The following is a 19,079-nucleotide window of genomic DNA, read 5'->3' on the forward strand; positions in this document are numbered from 1 at the left end:
TCCAGACGGCTAACTGGAGCCATTGAGGCTCCGGATGCAGAAGGGGCCCCTGAGAGAGGGAGACCCTGTCCGGGGGGATCCGCCATGGGGGCGCTACCGATAAATTGCGGAGGTCCGCAAATCACGGTCGCCTGGGCCAATAGGGAGCCACCAGGAGAAGGTCTGCTCTCTCCTGTATGAGTTTCTGTATGACTCTGGGAACTAACGGCAGCGGAGGGAAGGCATATAGGAGCCCTGGGGGCCATGGGCAGCGCAGTGCGTTGTGGTTCTCCGACCCGTGAGATGGGTACCTGGAGAAAAACCGTGGAAGCTGTGCGTTGGACGGGGAAGCGAAGAGATCCACCACCGGCAGGCCGAATATTCTGGACGCCTCCTTGAATAGGGATGGATGGAGTCGCCATTCTGCTTGGTCCACTGTGGCCCTGCTCAGCCAGTCCGCCTGGATATTGGCGATTCCAGAGATGTGTTCAGCTTTTAGTGAGAGGAGGTTGGATTCTGCCCAACGGCAGAGACGCTCGGCTTCCCTCATCAACTGAATAGACTGGGTGCCCCCTTGCCTGTTGATATGGGCCTTGGCCGTGACGTTGTCCATGAGAATGAGGACGTGACATCCGCGGACCTGGGGGAGGAAGCTGCGCAGGGCCAGGTGGACGGCGTGAAGCTCCAGCTAGTTGATGCTGCATCTTTGCTCGATCGGCGACCATTTGCCCTGTGCCGAGAGCGAGTGGACGTGAGCGCCCCAACCGGATAGGCTGGCGTCCGTAGTGAGGGTAAGCCGTTGAGGTTCCGTGAAGAAATGGCCCCTGTTGATGGCGGGGTTGGTCCACCAGAGGAGAGACGTGAGGACCCTTGGAGGTACCTTGACTCTGGATTTCGAGTTGCTCCTTCCGGATCTTTGGAACGGGAGCAGGAACCACTGGAGGGATCTGCTGTGTAAACGGGCCCAGGGAATAATTGAGATGCATGACACCATCTTACCCAATAATTTAGAAAGGTCAAGTACGGCCACCCTCCTTGATCGCCTAATCTGTTTGACCAGAGCTTGAATGCTAAGGAACCTCTCCGAGGAGAGGAAGACCTTTTCTGAAACCGAATCGATTATAGCTCCCAAGTGGGTGATTCGGGTGGATGGGGTAAGTTGGCTCTTTTGCCAATTGACTAGGAACCCGTGTGCCCGTAGAGCGGAGAGGGTGACTCTGGTATCCCTGACTGCCTGGGACTTGGACGGGGAGAGAATAAGGATATCGTCCAAGTAGCAGTGGAGGCGGACGGGAACGCTCCTGAGGTGAGCCGCCAGGGCCGCAAGGACCTTGGTGAAGGTCCTGGGGGCCAAGGCCAGTCCAAAGGGTAGGGCCACGTATTGATAGTGAAGGTTATTATAACAGAACCTGAGGAATTTGTGGTGAGAGGGCCTGATTGGAATATGGAGGTATGCCTCCGAAAGATCTATGGAAGATAACCAGTCTCCCCGCCTGGTACCCAAGAGAATCGATTGCAAGGTGTGCATTTTGAATTTGCGCTGGATAAGGTGGCGGTTGAGCCGTTTCAAGTCTAATATGGCTCTCCATCCCCCAGAATGCTTGGGCACCACAAAGAGATGGGAGTAGAATCCCCATCCCCTCTGAGCCGGTGGGACGGGTTGAATGGCCTGAATGTCAAGCAGATGATGGATGGCTGCATCCATTAGTGCACGTTTGGCGGGATCCCTTGAGGTGGGGGATGAGATGAAGCAATCAGCGGGGGCGGACCTGAACTCAAGGGCGAGACCAAACCTGACGGTGTCCCTAACCCATGCATCAGATGTGGATTTGTCTCATTGGGCGGCGAAGTGACTGAGGCAGCCGCCGATGGGGAGGGAGGAAGAAGCTCTATCTGGTTCGGCGGTAGGGCCTTCCTCCCGATCCCCAAAAGGGCCTCTTATAGTTGCCGCCGCGTCTGCTTCTGTCGCCTGAGTCCGAACGATCCTGAGATCGGAAGGAAGGGGGTCTCGGGTATCTGGGCGGGAAGGGGGGTTGGTAGAAGGGGCGGGGGAAGCCCCTCCAAAAGGGCTGTGGGCCTCTTGTCTCTGACCTTCGAAAAAGGGAGGGCAGATACTTCCTCTTGCTGCGGCCCTCGACCAGCAGGGGTTCCAAGGCCGGGCCAAACAGTTTATCTCCCTTGATGGGAGCATTGGCCAGCTTGACCTTGTTTTTAACATCCACCTGCCAGTGCTTGAGCCACAGCAGGCGGCGAGCTGTGACGTGCGATGTGATGGCCCTGGAAGAGAACTTTACCGATTGGTAAGTGGCGTCAGCTGAGAACTCGGCTGCGGCCACCAGTTTCGCTATGTCTTGGTGTGCTCTCACATTGGACGTGGGGACGTGTTCTCTCAGCTGACGGAGCCAGCGGATAGAGGACCTTGTGAAGAATGAAGCGGCCGTAGCCGATTTAATGGCCCAAGCGTCGGATAGATGGGCCCGGCGCAACGCCAGTTCCGTCCGCTTGTCCTCAGGTTTCAAGGCCTCTAAGGCCTCACTGGGGGTAGAGGAGGAAGCAAGGCCCACAATGGGATCATCAACCTCCGGTATGTTCAGAAGGCTAGACATTGCCGAATCGAGATTAAAGAATCTCTTGTCTTGGCTAGAGGGTGTAGGGGGGGGCCCTGTGGAAGCAAGTTGTTTCGCTACTAGGTCTACGAAGATGGGTGGGGACGAGATGACCTCAGCCTCCACCACTGGTTGAGTGAAAATGGAGTCCTCTGGTCCCTCTGAGGCAGGGGGGAGGTCAGAAGGAGACTGGGGAAGAAGACAAGAGACTTTCTTGGCCTTAAAGAGGAGGGATTTAAACATGTGTGGCTTGAACAGCCCCCCGAATACTGGCTGGTCGGGAGAGGCCCCCTCGTCCTCCGACATCTCCCCCTCCATGATGTCCGCCTCTAAGAGGGGTTCACTATAACGGGAGGATCCCATCCGGGAGTCCTCTTCCTCTTCCCTGAAATCCCCAAAGTCCCCTTCCTCCTCCTCCTGGGCCCCAACCGGAGGAGGGCTGTCCCTCTGAGAGAGTACCTGATCAACCGGGGGGACCGGCTGTGGAAGGGATCTGATGGATAAAGAGTCGTGCTCGGAAGCTCGTGGAGAGAAGCCTGATCTGGCCATGTACTGCAGGCCCTCTGCAATGCCCTGGCGGATAGCCGATTCCATCCAAGCCCTGATGTGGGCTGGAACCTCGGAGGTAGAGGGTTCTTCCTGGTGCAGACCAGCGGCCGTAGGTGTAAAGGTGGCTTCAGGGGTCCGTCTGATCGGAGGTCCAGGGGTCAAGTGACCCTGAAGTGGACTGCGCCTAGGTAGGGAAGAAGGGTCTGGAGGGGGAAGAGGTTGAGTAGAGGTGGGGGGAGTGGGAGAAGGAAGGGCTGGAGGCCCCGAGCGGGACTCCCTTGATCGCCTGTCAAACTCCTTTTCCAACGCCTTATGGCGCCTTAAGGCGTCTCGTTGGGAGGCCTTGGAAGGTTCCTTGTCCTGCCTAGAGCCCTTAGGTTCCTTGTCCTGCCTGCGCAAGTAGTGGGACTTTGCCTTAGCCTTCAAAGAAGGACGTTTAGAGAGATTGTCGTCTGCCATATTTGATAATGAATACTAGCAAGGGCGGTTGGCTCACCTGGAATTGGCCTGTGAATAGGGCCGGGTGAGGATTGAGCTGGCCCGCTCCCCCTTTTGGAATTTGATATGTACAGAGATAACAGACAGTAAGGTATATATATAATATGATATGTACAGATATATATTAATTTTGATTTCTTTTTTCTTTCTTTCTTTTTTTTTTTTTACACCAGTTGTATGTACAGGTTATCTGTGTATATACATATAAATACAAAAAAAAATTTATATAAATTTTTTTTTACTTTTTTTCTTATTATTATTTTTTATTTTTTTATTTTATTTTATTTTTTTATATAAACAGTAACAGTAACAGGAAGGAACTAGAGCTGTATCCCAGTACAGGCCGGATTAACCAAATAAACGCCTGAGGCCTAGAGAGAAAAGCGTCTGGCAGCAGGCCTCCAGACAACAAAAAAACCCGGAAGCGGGGGGCTGCAGCTTCGCCCCGATAAAGGCTGCGGGAGGCCAACAAATAATAATAAGAGCGAGCCAGGAAGATCGCTATAAACAGCTGAGCTCTTGACCCGAGGGGTCTGGGACTTTAAATTCACCGCAGCAGCAGAATTCAGAAACCAAAATGGCGCCCGACCACGATGCGGTGCCAAGATGGCGGCCGCGAGCTGAGCTATGTCGGGGCGCCTTCGGGACGGTGAGGAGGGCTTGGCTGGTCAGCTCAGCGCGCCTAGAGCCCTTAAGGGGCGACTAGCCCTCCCGGTCGGCGTTTTGGGTGGGGGGAAATCCAGCAAAAACGCGCGCCACGAGGCAGCGCGGAGGCAGCGACGCGATCTAGTAAAGGGGGGGGTCGCGCCAACAGCGCTGCGAACCCGCCCGTTTGGTCCCTAGGGACGAGGGGAGACTTCCCCTAAGTCCCAACCTTATGCGCAGGAGGAGGCAAGGAAGATTCAAACCTGAGCAATGGAGGAAAATAGGATCAGCCAAGGAGCTCTTTCGGATCACAGCCTGACTCTTCGAGGCTGAGCAAAAGACTGGGGGAACGCTGCGTGGAGTCACGTGAGGGGGCGGAGCGTTTCCTCAGCTAAAGCTCAGCCTGCAAGAAGAGGACTCAGAAGCACATCCCACTCTCTGGATGCTCCGAGCAGCTCGAGGGAGAACATAGTCACCGAACCAGTAGTAACACCGGTTGAATCCCACCTCTGGTGTACATCCCCAACTGCAGGTGTAAGAGGCTTAAACCAGCAAAGATTTTGACAAAGAGTTTGGCCAGTGTTATTTACCACTACAGGCAACCCTCAACTTATGACCACAATTGAGCCCTTATGTTGTTAAGTGAGATGTTTGCTAAGTGAGTTTTGCCCCATTTTACGATCTTTCTTGCCCACAGTTGTTAAGTGAATCACTGCAGTAGATCAGTTAGAAACCCGGTTGTTAAGTGAATCTGGCTTCCCCGTTGATTATGCTCATCAGGAGGTCTCAAAAATGGGATCGCATGATCTCAGGACCCAGCAACAGTAATAAATATGAACCAATTGCCAAGCGTCTGAATTTTGACCGCGTGATCTCGGGGATGCTGGAAATGTTGTAACTGTGAAAAACGGTCTTAAGTCACTTTTTTGGTACTGTTGTAACTTTGAATGGTCACTAAACACGAACGGTTGCAAGTCAAGGACTGCCTACCGTTGCTTCACCTTTTTCCCCAGCTAGACTGATACTGGAAACAATCCCAGTTTGGAGTGGGGAGAGCAATCGATTCCTCCAAATCTTTACATTTGGGTCTTTTATTAAAAAAAACAAAAGACAAGATGTTTTTAAGACAAGCACATACATCAATCACTGTCTGCCAATCATCCTGGGATGCTGGCCTGACCAAAGTTTGCTCAGTCACTCCGTTGCCACCCTGTTCTTTTCTAGCACCCTCTCCAGGGTTCCCTTGGGTTTCCAGCCGGGCTCCTTGACTCCAGTGTCAGAGCAGAAAAGTTGGGATAGGATGGAGAGGGACAGACCACTCTCAAGCCACAGGGTACAGAGATGTAGAGTCTGCACCTCCGAGTGGCATGGGAGAGCTATAATTATCCACGGAGGCCCAATTATTTTGGGAAGCCTCTGGCTGGCTGCCCAGGCGTTTCTTTCAACCCGAAAGGGCCAGAGACCTCTTGGCGAGTGGGATGCCCAGCCAGATGGCGCTTCCCTCTCCTCTCCCACCATAGCTTCTCTTTTTTCCCCCCTCTCTACTCTTGTTCCTGGGCCTGTGATAGTTACATGATGTGTAGGTGAAGTTTCTCCCGGCATGCAGAGAAAGCGACTCTGGGGTTATTGTTCCCATGCTGGGTTTTTTTAAAATCCAGCCTAGCCTAATCTGTGCTGCAATTAGGTGAATTACAGATTGATGAAGATAAATTAAAGATTGAAATTCCACACCTGCCCTTATCCTAGCATGGCATTACTCATTAATGTCCTGCTCATTACCCCAGCCCTATAATGTTTACATATAGGATTGTTCTATTCAGCAAAGATTTCCAGTAACAATTCCACGTTCTCACCACCTTCTCACTGGTAGTTTCAGTAAAATCTATGATGGACATTAATTGAGACCTTATTTATGAAGCTGTTGTACATTTTGACATTGCAGAACACCTTGCAAACAATCCAGAATGATCCAAGAGTACAGGTAGTCCTTGACTTATGACCACAATTCTAACGTTGTAGGCCCTCCGGAGTCACCTGTGTATAAATGGAGCAGCCGTACAAATATGTTTAATTCATAAATAAATAGGGGCCAGAACTTCTGTCATTAAGCGAGGTGGTTTTTAAGTGCAACCTGTTATTGCTGTCATTGTTAAGCAAATCCCTGTGTCTTTAAGTGGATCACTTGGTTGTTAATCGAATCTGACCTCCCCCATTGACTTTCCTGGCCAGAAGCCCTCTGGGAAAGTTGCAGGTGGACTTGTGATTCTGGGACTATCATAAATATATGCCAGTTGCCAAGTCCCCAAATTTTGATCATGTGACTGTGCTGCAACGATCATTAAGATAGTTAAAAGTTACTTTTTTTTTTAGCACCATTGCAACTTCAAACCATCACTAAACAAATGATTGAGGACTACCCATATCCAAAAATGTAGGGATATTGATCCACATCTATATATATGCGCATATGTGACTGTGTTAACACACTCACCAAACACCCAATGCTTTATTATTTATTTATTTATCAGACTTATCTAGCTGCCCATCTCACCAAAGGTGACTCTGAGCAGGGCTTATCAAAGGTAGCGCTCAACCTACGACCTCAACTGAGACCAACATTTACGTCGCTAAGTCAAAAATTTGTTAAGTGAGTTTTGCCCCATTTCACTTTTCTTGCCCCCTTTGTTAAAGTGAATCCCTGCAGTTGTTCAATTAGTAAGACGATTGTTAAGTGAATCAGTCTTCCCCATTGATTTGCTTGTCAGAAGGTCGCAAAAGGGGATCAAACATGACCCCAGGACCCGGCAACCGTCATAAATCTGAGTTGTCAAGCATCCGCATGTAAATCACGTGACCAAGGGGATGTTGCAATGGTCGTAAGTGTGAAAAATGACCATAAGTCACTTTTTTTCAGTGCCGTTGCAACTTCAAACAGTCACTAAGTGAACTGTTGTAAATCCAGGACTACCTGTATTAGCATTAACTGTGGTTTGATTTTGGGGTGTGTGTGAATCTACCTATATTATTAATTTCTGGCTACATTCACAGAACACATTTAAACAGGTTACTAAAGTAACTCATATATATGCATAAACGGAGAAGAACAATTGCACATGAATTACAATGAACTGACTGCCACTGAATAGTAAGCCTGCAAAAGGCACTACAGAGATCAGCATTTCAGATTTTGGCTGGAGACAGTTTAATGTAGAACCTCATTATTAAGTGCCCCTTGGGCCAGTCGCAGACTGAGTCTAGCCTATTTTACATCTTATTGTGGGAATATAGCATTCACACAGGAGAAGAGATAAATTTGCAATTCTTTCTACCAGCCTTAGCTAAGGAAAGAGAGAGAGCTGGGAATCAAACAGAAAGCTATTAAATCTGCAACCTGTCGCTTACAATGGTGGTAGGATCTTTTCTGACCTCTTTATAACAGGACTATTCTATGGTTTTCTAACACACCTTTAATTTTTTAAAAAATATTATGTATTTTTTCATTTTGAAATAAATAGAAAGCACAGGAAACTGTCCTCCCAAATGAATGAGTACAGTTGCAGTACTGTACACCACAAATCTATGGAATTAAACTTTGAAGGACGCCAATGCTTAGCCATACTGTAATATGTAATACAAATGCTTAGACATTTTAATAAGAACAGTGCCTGCCATTTAGTTAAAAGCGTTATCAAAACAGTGACTGAATAATTCATCATTTTTGGATAACCTCCCTCGTGACGCAAAGTCACTGTCTCTTCCCAATCAAGGGTGAGGGGAGGAGATTTTATTAACTGGCTTGTTTTCAATAGGAAATCCTCACTTAATAAACACTATCGAGGTGACAATTTTGGTCATAAGTCATTGTGGTTGCTAAGCAGATCACCAATTTTATGACCATTTTTATGTTGTTTGTAAAGTGAATCAACAGAGTTGTGAAATGAAACACATGGTCATTAAGCAAATCCATTCTCCCGAATGCCAAAAACCAGCAAAAAAACGTTGCAAATCAAAATTGTGTGACTGTGGGACACTGTAGTCGGTCATAGGTGTGAGCTAGTTGCCAGAACCCTAAGTGTGTTCATATTAGTGTGTGTGTGTGTGTTTGTGTGTGTGTGCAATAACTTGGAGGACAGGTCATAATTTTTTGAGGATCCATCATAACTTTGAACAGTCATTAAGTGATTGGTTGTTAAGCAAGGACTACCTGCGAACATTATTTTGTTATATAGAATAAAAGTTGTAGTACAGCTTAGCATTTAAACAGTAAACTACTTGGTGTTGCACTTAAAACCAAATGACAAGCTGAATCCAAGAAAACAAAATGGAATGCAGTAAATTGTGTATTAATTTGTTGGCAATATATCACCTGGGATAAGACAGAATCTGCTGATTAGGACTAGTAGACCCACATTGATGGGCATTTTCCCTTCGTTTTGGCTGAATTCCTTCTTTAGCCCAACTTCAGGGAGAATTAGAAAATATAGGTGTCCTTTTTGCCAGCCAACTAACAAACATATGCAGGAAACACACAACAATAGTAATAGGAGACTTCAATTATCCTGATATCAATTGAAAAACTAATTCTGCAACAAGTGAGAAATCAAATAAGTTCCTAACCAACCTAGCTGACAACTTTGTTGTCCAAAAGGTAGAGGGTGAAACTAGAGAGGCAGCCATACTGGACTTAATTCTTACAAACAGAGAAGAAGTGATAGAGGGAGTTGAAACTGCAGGAACCTTAGGTGAGAGTGACCATGTCATACTAGAATTCAACATAACACAAACACAAGCAACAGAACATAATGATACCAGAGTCTTGGATTTTAAAAAAGCTGATTTCAATAAACTCAGAGAGAACTTGGGAAAGATTCCATGGATGAAAATCCTAAAGGGGAAAACAACTCAAGAATCTTGGGAAACTCTAAAAAGTATAATCATAGAAGCCAGACCAGCACAATACCACTGAGAAAGAAAAACAAGATATCCAAGAAGAAACCAGCATGGCTGCACAAAGATCTCTCTGGCAAATTGAAAGAAAAAAAGGACAAGTACAAAAAATGGAAAGAAGGACATTAAACTAAGGCAGAATATCAGCAGATAGCCAGAATCTGCAAAGACGAAGTCAGGATAGCAAAGGCTCAGAACAAACAAAGACTTGCAACAAAAGTCAAAGATAATAAAAAAAGCTTCTTCCAACATATAAATAACAAGAAAAAAAATCAAGGAAACGGTCGATCCACTAAAGAGAGAAGATGGCAAGGAAGTAACAGGCAACAGAGAGAAAGCAGAATTGCTTAACTCATTCTTCGCCTCTGTCTTCACGCAAAAAGAAACTATAGCTCAACCCACCAAAAACATAACTGTAAAAGACAGACCAGAAATAACAGTTAAAATAAGCAAAAAAAAAATAGTAAGAGAACACCTGTCTGATCTTGATGAAAACAAATCACCGGGCCTGATGGATTACATCCCAGAATTTTAAAGGAACTGACAGAGATCATCTCAGAACCACTGCACCATATCTTTCAAAAATCCTGAAGCACCAGGAACTACCAGAGGACTGGAAAAGAGCTGATGTGGTTCCCATCTTCAAAAAAGGAAGAAAAAAAAAAACAGATCCAGGAAACTATAGACCAATCAGCCTAACATTAATACCTGGGAAGATACTGGAAAAGATAATAAAAAAACAGATCTGCCAACATCTAGAAACAAGTAAAGTAATAACTAGCAGTCAGCACGGGTTTGTTCAAAACAGATCACGCCAAACCAATCTTATTTCATTATTCAACACAGTGACTAAACTAGTAGACCAGCAAAATACTGTGGACATAATGTATTTAGATTTCAGCAAGGCATTCGGCAAAGTAGACCACAACCTACTTCTTAGTAAGCTAGAAAAAAGTGGAATAGATAGCACAACCACTAGATGGACTCGCAACTGGCTGGCTAACTGTACTCAACGAGTAGTCCTTAATGGGTCTAAGTCTACATGGAGGGAAGTAAGCAGTGGGTGCCACAAGGTTCCGTCTTAGGCCCAGTACTCTTCAATATCTTCATTAACGATTTAGATGAGGGAATAGAAGGGGAACTTACCAAATTTGCAAATGATACTAAGCTGGCAGGAATAGCTAACACCCAAGAAGACAGGCTCAAGATCCAGATGGATCTTGACAGAGTAGAACACTGGGTCATATCTAACAAAATGAAATTCAATGTAGAGAAAAGTAAAGTCCTACACTTAGGCAAGAAAAACCAGAGGTACACATATAGACTGGGTGAAACCAGGCTCAATAGCAGTAAATGTGAGAGGGGTCTTGGAGTCTTAGTGGACAACCAGCTAAATATGAGCCAGCAGTGTGCAGCAGCAGCCAAAAAAGCTAATGCAATCCTAAGTTGTATTAACAGAGGGATACAGTCAAGATCAAGGGAAGTACTAATACCACTCTATAAAGTCTTAGTAAGACCACACCTAGAATACTGCATCCAGTTTTGGTCACCACATTATAAAAAATATGTTGAGACTCTAGAAAAAGTACAGAGAAGAGCAACCAGGATGATTTTAGGGGACTGGAGGCTAAAACATACAACGAACAGTTGCAGGAACTGGGCTTGGCGAGTCTAGTAAAGAGAAGGACCATGATAGCGGTCTTCCAATATTTGAGGGGCTGCCCCAGAGAGGAAGGGGTCAAGCTATTTTCTAAAGCATCTGTAGGCCAGACAAGGAATAATGGATGGAAACTGAACAAGGAGAGATTTAACCTGGAAACAAGGAAAAACTTTCTGACAGTGAGAACAATCAATTAATGAAACAGCTGTCTTCGGAAGTTGTGGGAGTTTCATCACTGGAAGCTTTCAAGAAGAGATTGGACTGCCATTTGTCAGAAATGGTGTAGGGTCTCCCGCTTGGGCAGGGGGGGTTGGACTAGATGACCTACAAGGTCCCTTCCAACTCTGATTATCTGTTATCTGTTAAAGAATTTACTGCAGCTAGAACTACCAGATCTAAATTACAAAAAACTTCAGCAACCAATAGCTAGCAGCAAAGAGACCCTATATCTCTTTTTTGTCATGTAGTGATAATGTGTAGTTTTGCATCTGACAGCCCAAGCATTGTCCCATAGACTGCATACAATCCCCAGTTCGTTCCCTCATTCATCATTCATTCATTCAAAGTATAATCCATATTTAGAGAAACATACTCAAACTGGTGTTCCATTTCTTCCTGCATAAAAGCTGAACACATATAGGGGCCCCGGTAATACACGGACTTATAAATTAACCAAATTGGCTGCGATTGCAAATTAAATTAAGCAATTAAAAAAGTTAACACAACCAAGCCTCACAAATTGTGTACATGCAAGCACCAGTCTCTCACCTAACTTGGTTAAAGCATTTCCATGAGCATAGCCATACAAAAATGAACAGATCTAGTATCTAAGTGCAGATAATTTATTTCATTTTTATCTTCTTCTTCTTTTTTTTCCTCTCCTTTTATTTGCCAGGAGGCACCTAGACTGTGGGAACTTTTATTTTTCTCATAGGCTAAGATTAAAGGCATCCCTCTGAAGACAGACAGAAGCTATGAGAACTACTAAGGTGCTACTCTAAAGCAGGAGGCAAAGTTCTGCAAAAGGACCTTTGAAACTGTTCAATGTGGGCCTTTGAGTCAGTATTCACTCCTGCCAATTTTCTGAGCTAGTCCTGGCAATTTTCTTGGCAACGTTAAGTTTGCCCTTGCCTTCTTCCAAAGATTGAGAGATGGCCCAAGGTCACCCAGCTGGCTTCATGCCCAAAGCAGAACTAAAACTATGGTTCTCCCTGTTTCTAAATTGGTGCCTTAACAACTACACCAAACCGGTTCTCAAAGCAGACTTAGATGTACACAAATACGATGCACAAGTAGTCCTCAACTTAAAACAGTTCATTTAGTGACCGAAGTTATAACGGCACTGAAAAAAGTGACTTATGACCAACCGTTGCAGCATACCTGTAGTCACATGATTAAAATTCAGACACTTGGCAACTGACTCATATTTATGACGGTGGCAGTGTCTTAGGGTCATGTGATCGCCTTTTGCAACCTTCTGACAAGCAAAGTCAATGGGAAAGAAGGATTCAATCAAAACCGTGTTACTAACTTCACTGCAGTGATTAACAACTTAACAACTATGGCAAGAAAGGTCATAAAATGGGGCAACATTCATTTAAGCAATGTTTTGCTTAGCAACCTAAATTTTGGGCTGAACTGTGGTCATAGGTTGAGGACTTCCTGTATATCCCAATGTTGATATCTGGCTAAAATCATTTCTTGACCTGCTCCTAGGAGACAAATAGAGTTCCTGAAAATAGCTTGCCCTCGGAAGTTGTGGGAGCGCCATTACTTGAGGTTTTCAAGAAGAGACTGGACTGCCATTTGTCAGAAATGATGTAGGGTCTCCCGCTTGGGCGGGGGGGGGTTGGACTAGATGACCTACAAGGTCCCTTCCAACTCTTGATTATCTGTTATCTGTAAAAGGTTTTCCTCTTTGTTCTCTTGGATTTCCCAAATTCTCATACAGTGACAAACTTTGTTCAGAAGCAATTTTTCTTTAGTTCCTCTTTCCAGCCCAGGTATGTTACTTCTTCTTATCCTGTTTCCTGTTGAACAATGGTGTGTTTCAAATATTTTTGCCACTGGTTTGGTGGGAGTGGCTTGGAGGGCGCGCTTTGCGCATGCACACTTTGCACGTGCACTTGGCATGCGCGTGCGCTAATGCGCGCTTTGCACAGGCCCAGTGGCGTTTTGACTCCCCTCCTGCCATCCTGCACTCTCCCTGTCGCTTCAACAGCTGCTGCACAGCAATTGCTGTGCCATGCAACGCAGCTTGTGCTTCAAAAGCAGGACATAAGAGGTTTGTATGGGAGCCCTGGAGGGCAGGTAGGCCCAACAGCAGAGCATAGGAGAGACACGGTTCAGTCTCCACTGCTCATTGCCGCTACCGGCTTGGCAGAACTGAGCAGAACCAGTAGAATACCACCACTGCTGCTGAAGAACTGCTTGGGGTTCTCCCCCCCCAAAAAAAGCCTTTGCCCTGAAGAGAGAGGTCTCATGGGGGAATGCTGCAGTCAAGAGGAGCCCCTCTGAGGCAAAGGGACGTACAGTGGCTCCTCTGTCAGAGCAGCAGCTGTCAATCTCATTATCATCTGGAGGCAGCCCAAGTCCATTGGGACTTTTGATACGTGCACAGGCTTGCAAAATGGCACGTGCTGGGACACTTCCAAACAAAACGCTGGGCTTTACACATCTCTAAGAGAGCTAATGCAATTCATTTAGGGCAAAGAGGCGAAACCAGGCTCAACAGCAGTAACTGTGAAAAGGATCTTGGAGTCTTAATGGACAACCAGCTAAATATGAGCCAGCAGTGTGCAGCAGCAGCCAAAACAGCTAATGCAATCCTAAATTGTATTAACAGAGGGATACAATCAAGATCAAGGGAAGTACTAATACCACTCTATAAAGCCTTAGTAAGACCACACCTAGAGTGCTGCATCCGGTTTTGGTCACCACATTATAAAAAAGATGTTGAGACTCTAGAAAAAGTACAGAGAAGAGCAACCAGGATGATTAGGGGACTGGAGGCTAAAACATACAATGAACGGTTGCAGGAACTGGGCTTGGCTAGTCTAGTAAAGAGAAGGATCAGGGGAGACATGATAGCAGTCTTCCAATATTTGAGGGGCTGCCCCAGAGAGGAAGGGGTCAAGCTAAAGCACCTCTAGGGCCAGACAAGGAATAATGGATGGAAACTGAACAAGGAGAGATTTAACCTGGAAATAAGGAGAAACTTTCTGACAGTGAGAACAATCAACCCATGGAACAGAAGTTGCCCTTGGAAGTTGTGGGAGCGCCATCACTTGAGACCTTCAAGAGGAGATTGGACTGCCATTTGTCAGAAATGGTGTAGGGTCTCCCTCTCGGGCGGGGGGGGGGGGTTGGATTAGATGACTTACAAGGTCCCTTCCAACTCCAATTGTTAAAAGGACTCTTAGAAATAAAGATAGTACCACTGGCCATTGATAACTGATACATGAAGTCTTCCCATATTTTACAATTATCCTTTTAAAATGTGATATATCAGTTATGACAGAAAACATGCTAAGAAAAGGCTCCACAGACCTTCTGGACTCTTTGGGCTCCATGCTGGAGACCCCAGAATTAAGGTTTATAGGAATTGTAAACCAAATCTGAAAGGCAATAAGTTTAATTCCTTTGTATAAACGTAATACATTGTTGATAGATTAGTAATATGTGCAACCCTCCCAGTGGTGGGATTCAAAAAAATTTATTACCGGTTCTGTGGGCGTGGCTTGGTAGGCATGGCTGGGGAAGGATACTGTAAAATCTCCATTCCCTCCCCACCCCGCTAACCTGCTTTCCAGCTCCATTCTCCTGTGCAGGGCAACAAAAGAAGACCCAGCTGATCAGCTGGGACTTGGGAGGCAGAGAATAGATGGGGGCGGGGCCAGTCAGAGGTGGTATTTGCCAGTTCTCTGAACTACTCAAAATTTCTGCTACCGGTTCTCCAGAACTGGTCTGAACCTGCTGAATACCACCTCTGAACCCTCCCAAACTTCAACAAAAAAAGGATGATCGCACTCATTTTGTATCAATGTCCTAGCTGTGTGGTCCTTACCTTTCCTGTCTACTGATATAGGCCTTATATAGACTTTCTCCAGACAGCAAGACAAAAAGATATCCAGATGCTTCTTGAAACTTAGATGACCAAACACTCTGGTTCACAACAAACTTTTAAATTATACATGGAGAATTATTACCTCAGGTCAGGAGTGGGGGACCACGGTCTTTTCCTGAGCCAAGCAGGAATTCTGGGAGTTGAAGTCCACAAGTCATAAAAGGGCCATTGTTTCCGTATAAAGATAAATTGGTTTTCATATGCGCAAATACATTCAAGGTATGATAAAGATTCTAAAACAGAAGGTTTCTATGATAAATTGACTGATTTAGATAAGATTTTGACAGGTACTGATGAAAAGGTGATTAAACTAGAAGAAGAACAAGTTAAAGAAACAAATATTGCATGGGGGAAGGATTTCGGATATGGGATTGATCTAGAGAAATGGCAAAAATTGTGGTCTCAAAATTATAAAATGACATTGTCAACAGCATATAAAGAAAATTTGTATAAGATGTTTTACAGGTGGCATTTCCCCCCAATAAGAATAGCAAGAATGTTCCAGAACAAATCTGAAAAATGTTGGAAAAATGTCATCAAGTACCTGGCTCATATTACCATATGTGGTAGACTTGTGCAGATGCCAAAAATATTGTACTAAAATCCACACATGGTTGGAAAAAATGACAAAAAAGCATATAGACTTGAAACCAGAGATATTTTTATTGGGAATTTTATCTGAAATATATAGTAAAGAATTGAAATACCTGATTGTAAATGTATTAACAGTGGCTCGGATTGTATTTGCCAAAAACTGGAAAAATGAGAAAGTACCATCACAGGAGGAAATTATTAAGAAAATATTGGAACGTGCTGAAATGAGTAGATTGACATTTGAAATCAGAGAACAAGATGATAAACAATTTTATAAAATTTGGGATCTATTCTATCAATGGTTAGACAATAAAACATGGTAAAGAAATATGTAGATTTTTAGAACATAATGAATATATAAAAATGTATTTTTTTTATTAAATCTACAAAATGATTGTAGGATAGATCTGAGATGATAATATGAACTGTCACAAAACAAATTAACTAAAATATGGTTATCTTGTAAAACATGAATAACAGTATAGTCAAATGATTAATAATGATATTGATGCATTTAGGAATATTTGATGGACAATATGAGAATATATACAATGTAATTGTAATTGAAGACTACGAAGTGGAAGCCCAAAACAATTTGTAAACCAACCGACACACTGTAAGTATATATATGGAAGATGGCTTGATGTTTTTTTGTTTTGTTTGTCTATGTTTGCCTTAAAAAACTATCTATCTATCTAGATGATAGATAGATAGATAGATAGATAGATAGATAGATAGATAGATATAGATATACACACACACAAATTGAAGGAGCCCCTATGGGATCACCACTGTCACCCGTCATTGCAAACCTGTTCATGGAAGAATTCGAATCCAGAGCCCTGGCCAATGCCATCCTCAAACCCAAACTATGGTTAAGATACATCGATGACATATTCGTGATTTGGCCCCATGGAAAAGAAAACCTAAACAATTTCCTAACACACCTAAACAGCACACACCCCAAAATCAAGTTCACCATGGAAACGGAAACAAACAAACAACTACCATTCCTAGATGTACTAATCTAGAAAAAAATAGATGGCACACTAGGACACACCGTATACCAGAAGAAAACACACACCAACCGCTACCTCAACGCCCAATCCCACCACCACCCAGCACAGATAAACTCTGTGGCTAAAACACTAATTGCTAGAACCAAACGCCTGGCAGACAAGACACACATAAAGACTGAACTATGCACCCTGACTAAAGTACTGACAGCCAATGGCTTCCACAAAAGCAAAATCACCGGCTTGATCCACAAAAACACACTGAGACATAATGGAGACCCAGAAGATGAACAGACCTATGGAACAGCTGTCCTGCCCTACATAAGAGGTACCACAGACAAAATCAGTAAGATACTACACAGACATCACATCAAGACTGCCTTCAAAACAGACAGAAAAATAGCAGCCATCCTTAGAAACCCCAAAGATAAAATTGACCTGGAAAACCAAGGCATATACGAAGTCCCCTGTGCATCATGCCCGGCCACATACATTGGACAGACCAATAGAAGAATAAGTACCCGCCTGGATGAACACAAAAATGCAGTCAAAAAGCTGGAACACACTTCCTCACTAGTCCAACACATGGAAGCCACAGGTCATAGCATCAACTTCAATGGCACCAAAACCCTAGCCACTATAGAAAACCCCAGCCACAGAATCATCAGAGAAGCCATAGAGATTGAAAAAAGACCAGAAAGCATGAATAGAAGAGATGATTCCACCAGACTGTCAATCATTTGGAAGCCTGCACTCACAAACAAAAAAATCTCCACACCACTAGCCAGACAAGCACCTGGGCACAAACAGATCCCCCCTGATACCTCCAGCTCAAACACACCCCAACCAGGCACCCAGATGAAACCTAGCTTCCTAACAAATGATAGCCGTCCATTTACCCGGAGCCAAGCTGCACTAAAGGCCTCCAATAAAGGGACACAATGTTGCCAGCCAATCAAGATACAAAAAGAGCCACAAAACAGACAAAAGATATTAGAAACACCAATCAAGCAGAACACAGCAAACTCCAAGACCAATAAACACAGACCAAGACTCCCAACCAATCAGGATGAAGAAAAAACCATTCTGGCACAGCGATAGGCTGCCCCAAATTTAAATCTAAAACCACTATAAAAGTCTGACTCACAGATGAACACTATACAGAAGCCTGATGATGGCAGATGAGATTCTGCTGAAACGTTGCTACAACTTTAAAAGCACAACTACAATGACGTGGGAAAATACCCGAACAAGCCGAACACCATATATATATATATATATATATATATGTACATATATCCATATCCATATCCATATCCATATCCATATATAAAAAAGGGCCATGGATTCCCACCCCGCCTGAGGTGAATATTTGAGGAAGTGCCTTTCAAGTGTTTCAAAATGTGAGGAAGAAACACTGGCTAGTGCAACTCCAGTCACTGCATTCTCAATAACAACAAACTTGCATCCTACAAAAACTAGGAGGTGCTTTTATTAATCCCTTCCAGCATTTTACCTCTTGAAACTACTTGTTCCACCCAACTTTAGGACAGAGGCTGTGCTGACTTCTGGCTGAAAAATAGTTTCTCTCTCTCGTAAGACTGCAGAATGGCTGGCTGATTGCTAATTTAATGTTGCCACCTACAGGAAGAACACTGTTATCTTATGAGATTATTCCATTATTTTGGAAATGTACAACTTTTCAATAAACTACAGGTGGATGCTGGGGTCACACCCTAAGAAGTAGGCAAAAATCACAACCTGAAGTCAAAATTACAACTTTTAGCTAATGTATTTAAAAAAACTTGTTTTTTTACTCACAATAAACTACTTGGTGTCAATATCTGGATGGCTCTGGGAGCACACTTGCACTTTGCACATAAATCAGATCCAGGGAGGTAGAAAAGCATAGTGAAGAAGAGCATGTGGGATACTCAAATGCGGGTTTGACTTAGCAGTCCATTGTGATTATTTGAAATTATCAACCCACCTGTATGTTTAAAATAAATGTGTACATTTTTCAGACGTCAATATTTGCTTGAACAATGTTTTTCTCTTGTAAATATTATCTAGCTAAAAATTCCCTGTAGATACACGAGTTTGAAAGTCTCCAAACCATTATCATAAGAGTGTGCAAACACCAGATTTAAAGATCCTTTCGGCTACCTTTTGGCTGGTTGCATTCGTGAATACAAGTATACCCGTATATAGAGATACATACTATTCACATTATAATTGGAAACAAAGGGCATTAACCTCATATTTCTTCCCAAAACTTAAGACAAACTTTATCTACTCCAGAAACTTGAGGTAAGAACAGACCTTACCAAATAGCAGTGGGGATAGAATAGGGGTGAAACCAAATCCAGATGGGTTTGTAAATCTCTCAAATGTTACAATAGTGAAGAGATCATTACATGGATTTCTCTCTCTCTCTCTCTCTCTTACCTCTTCATCTG

General features: G+C 44.2%; 1 protein-coding gene across 1 annotated transcript; it reads right to left on the bottom strand.

Moving 5' to 3' along the window:
* Positions 1 to 1,709: 1,709 nt before the first annotated feature.
* Positions 1,710 to 16,569, bottom strand: LOC148132703 (uncharacterized). The gene is made up of 2 exons (XM_087958949.1): positions 16,397 to 16,569; positions 1,710 to 3,498 (listed from the first exon to the last, which is right to left on the bottom strand). Exon 2 carries the CDS (start codon positions 3,177 to 3,179, stop codon positions 1,869 to 1,871), a length of 1,311 nt encoding a protein of 436 aa, XP_087815075.1. The 5' UTR covers positions 3,180 to 3,498; positions 16,397 to 16,569; the 3' UTR covers positions 1,710 to 1,868.
* Positions 16,570 to 19,079: the final 2,510 nt, after the last annotated feature.

Source organism: Notechis scutatus, chromosome 1 (genome assembly GCF_049901735.1).
Source record: "Notechis scutatus isolate UNSWTSFEM ecotype Mainland chromosome 1, rNotScu1.2, whole genome shotgun sequence".
In the NCBI taxonomy this organism is placed as follows: domain Eukaryota; kingdom Metazoa; phylum Chordata; class Lepidosauria; order Squamata; family Elapidae; genus Notechis; species Notechis scutatus.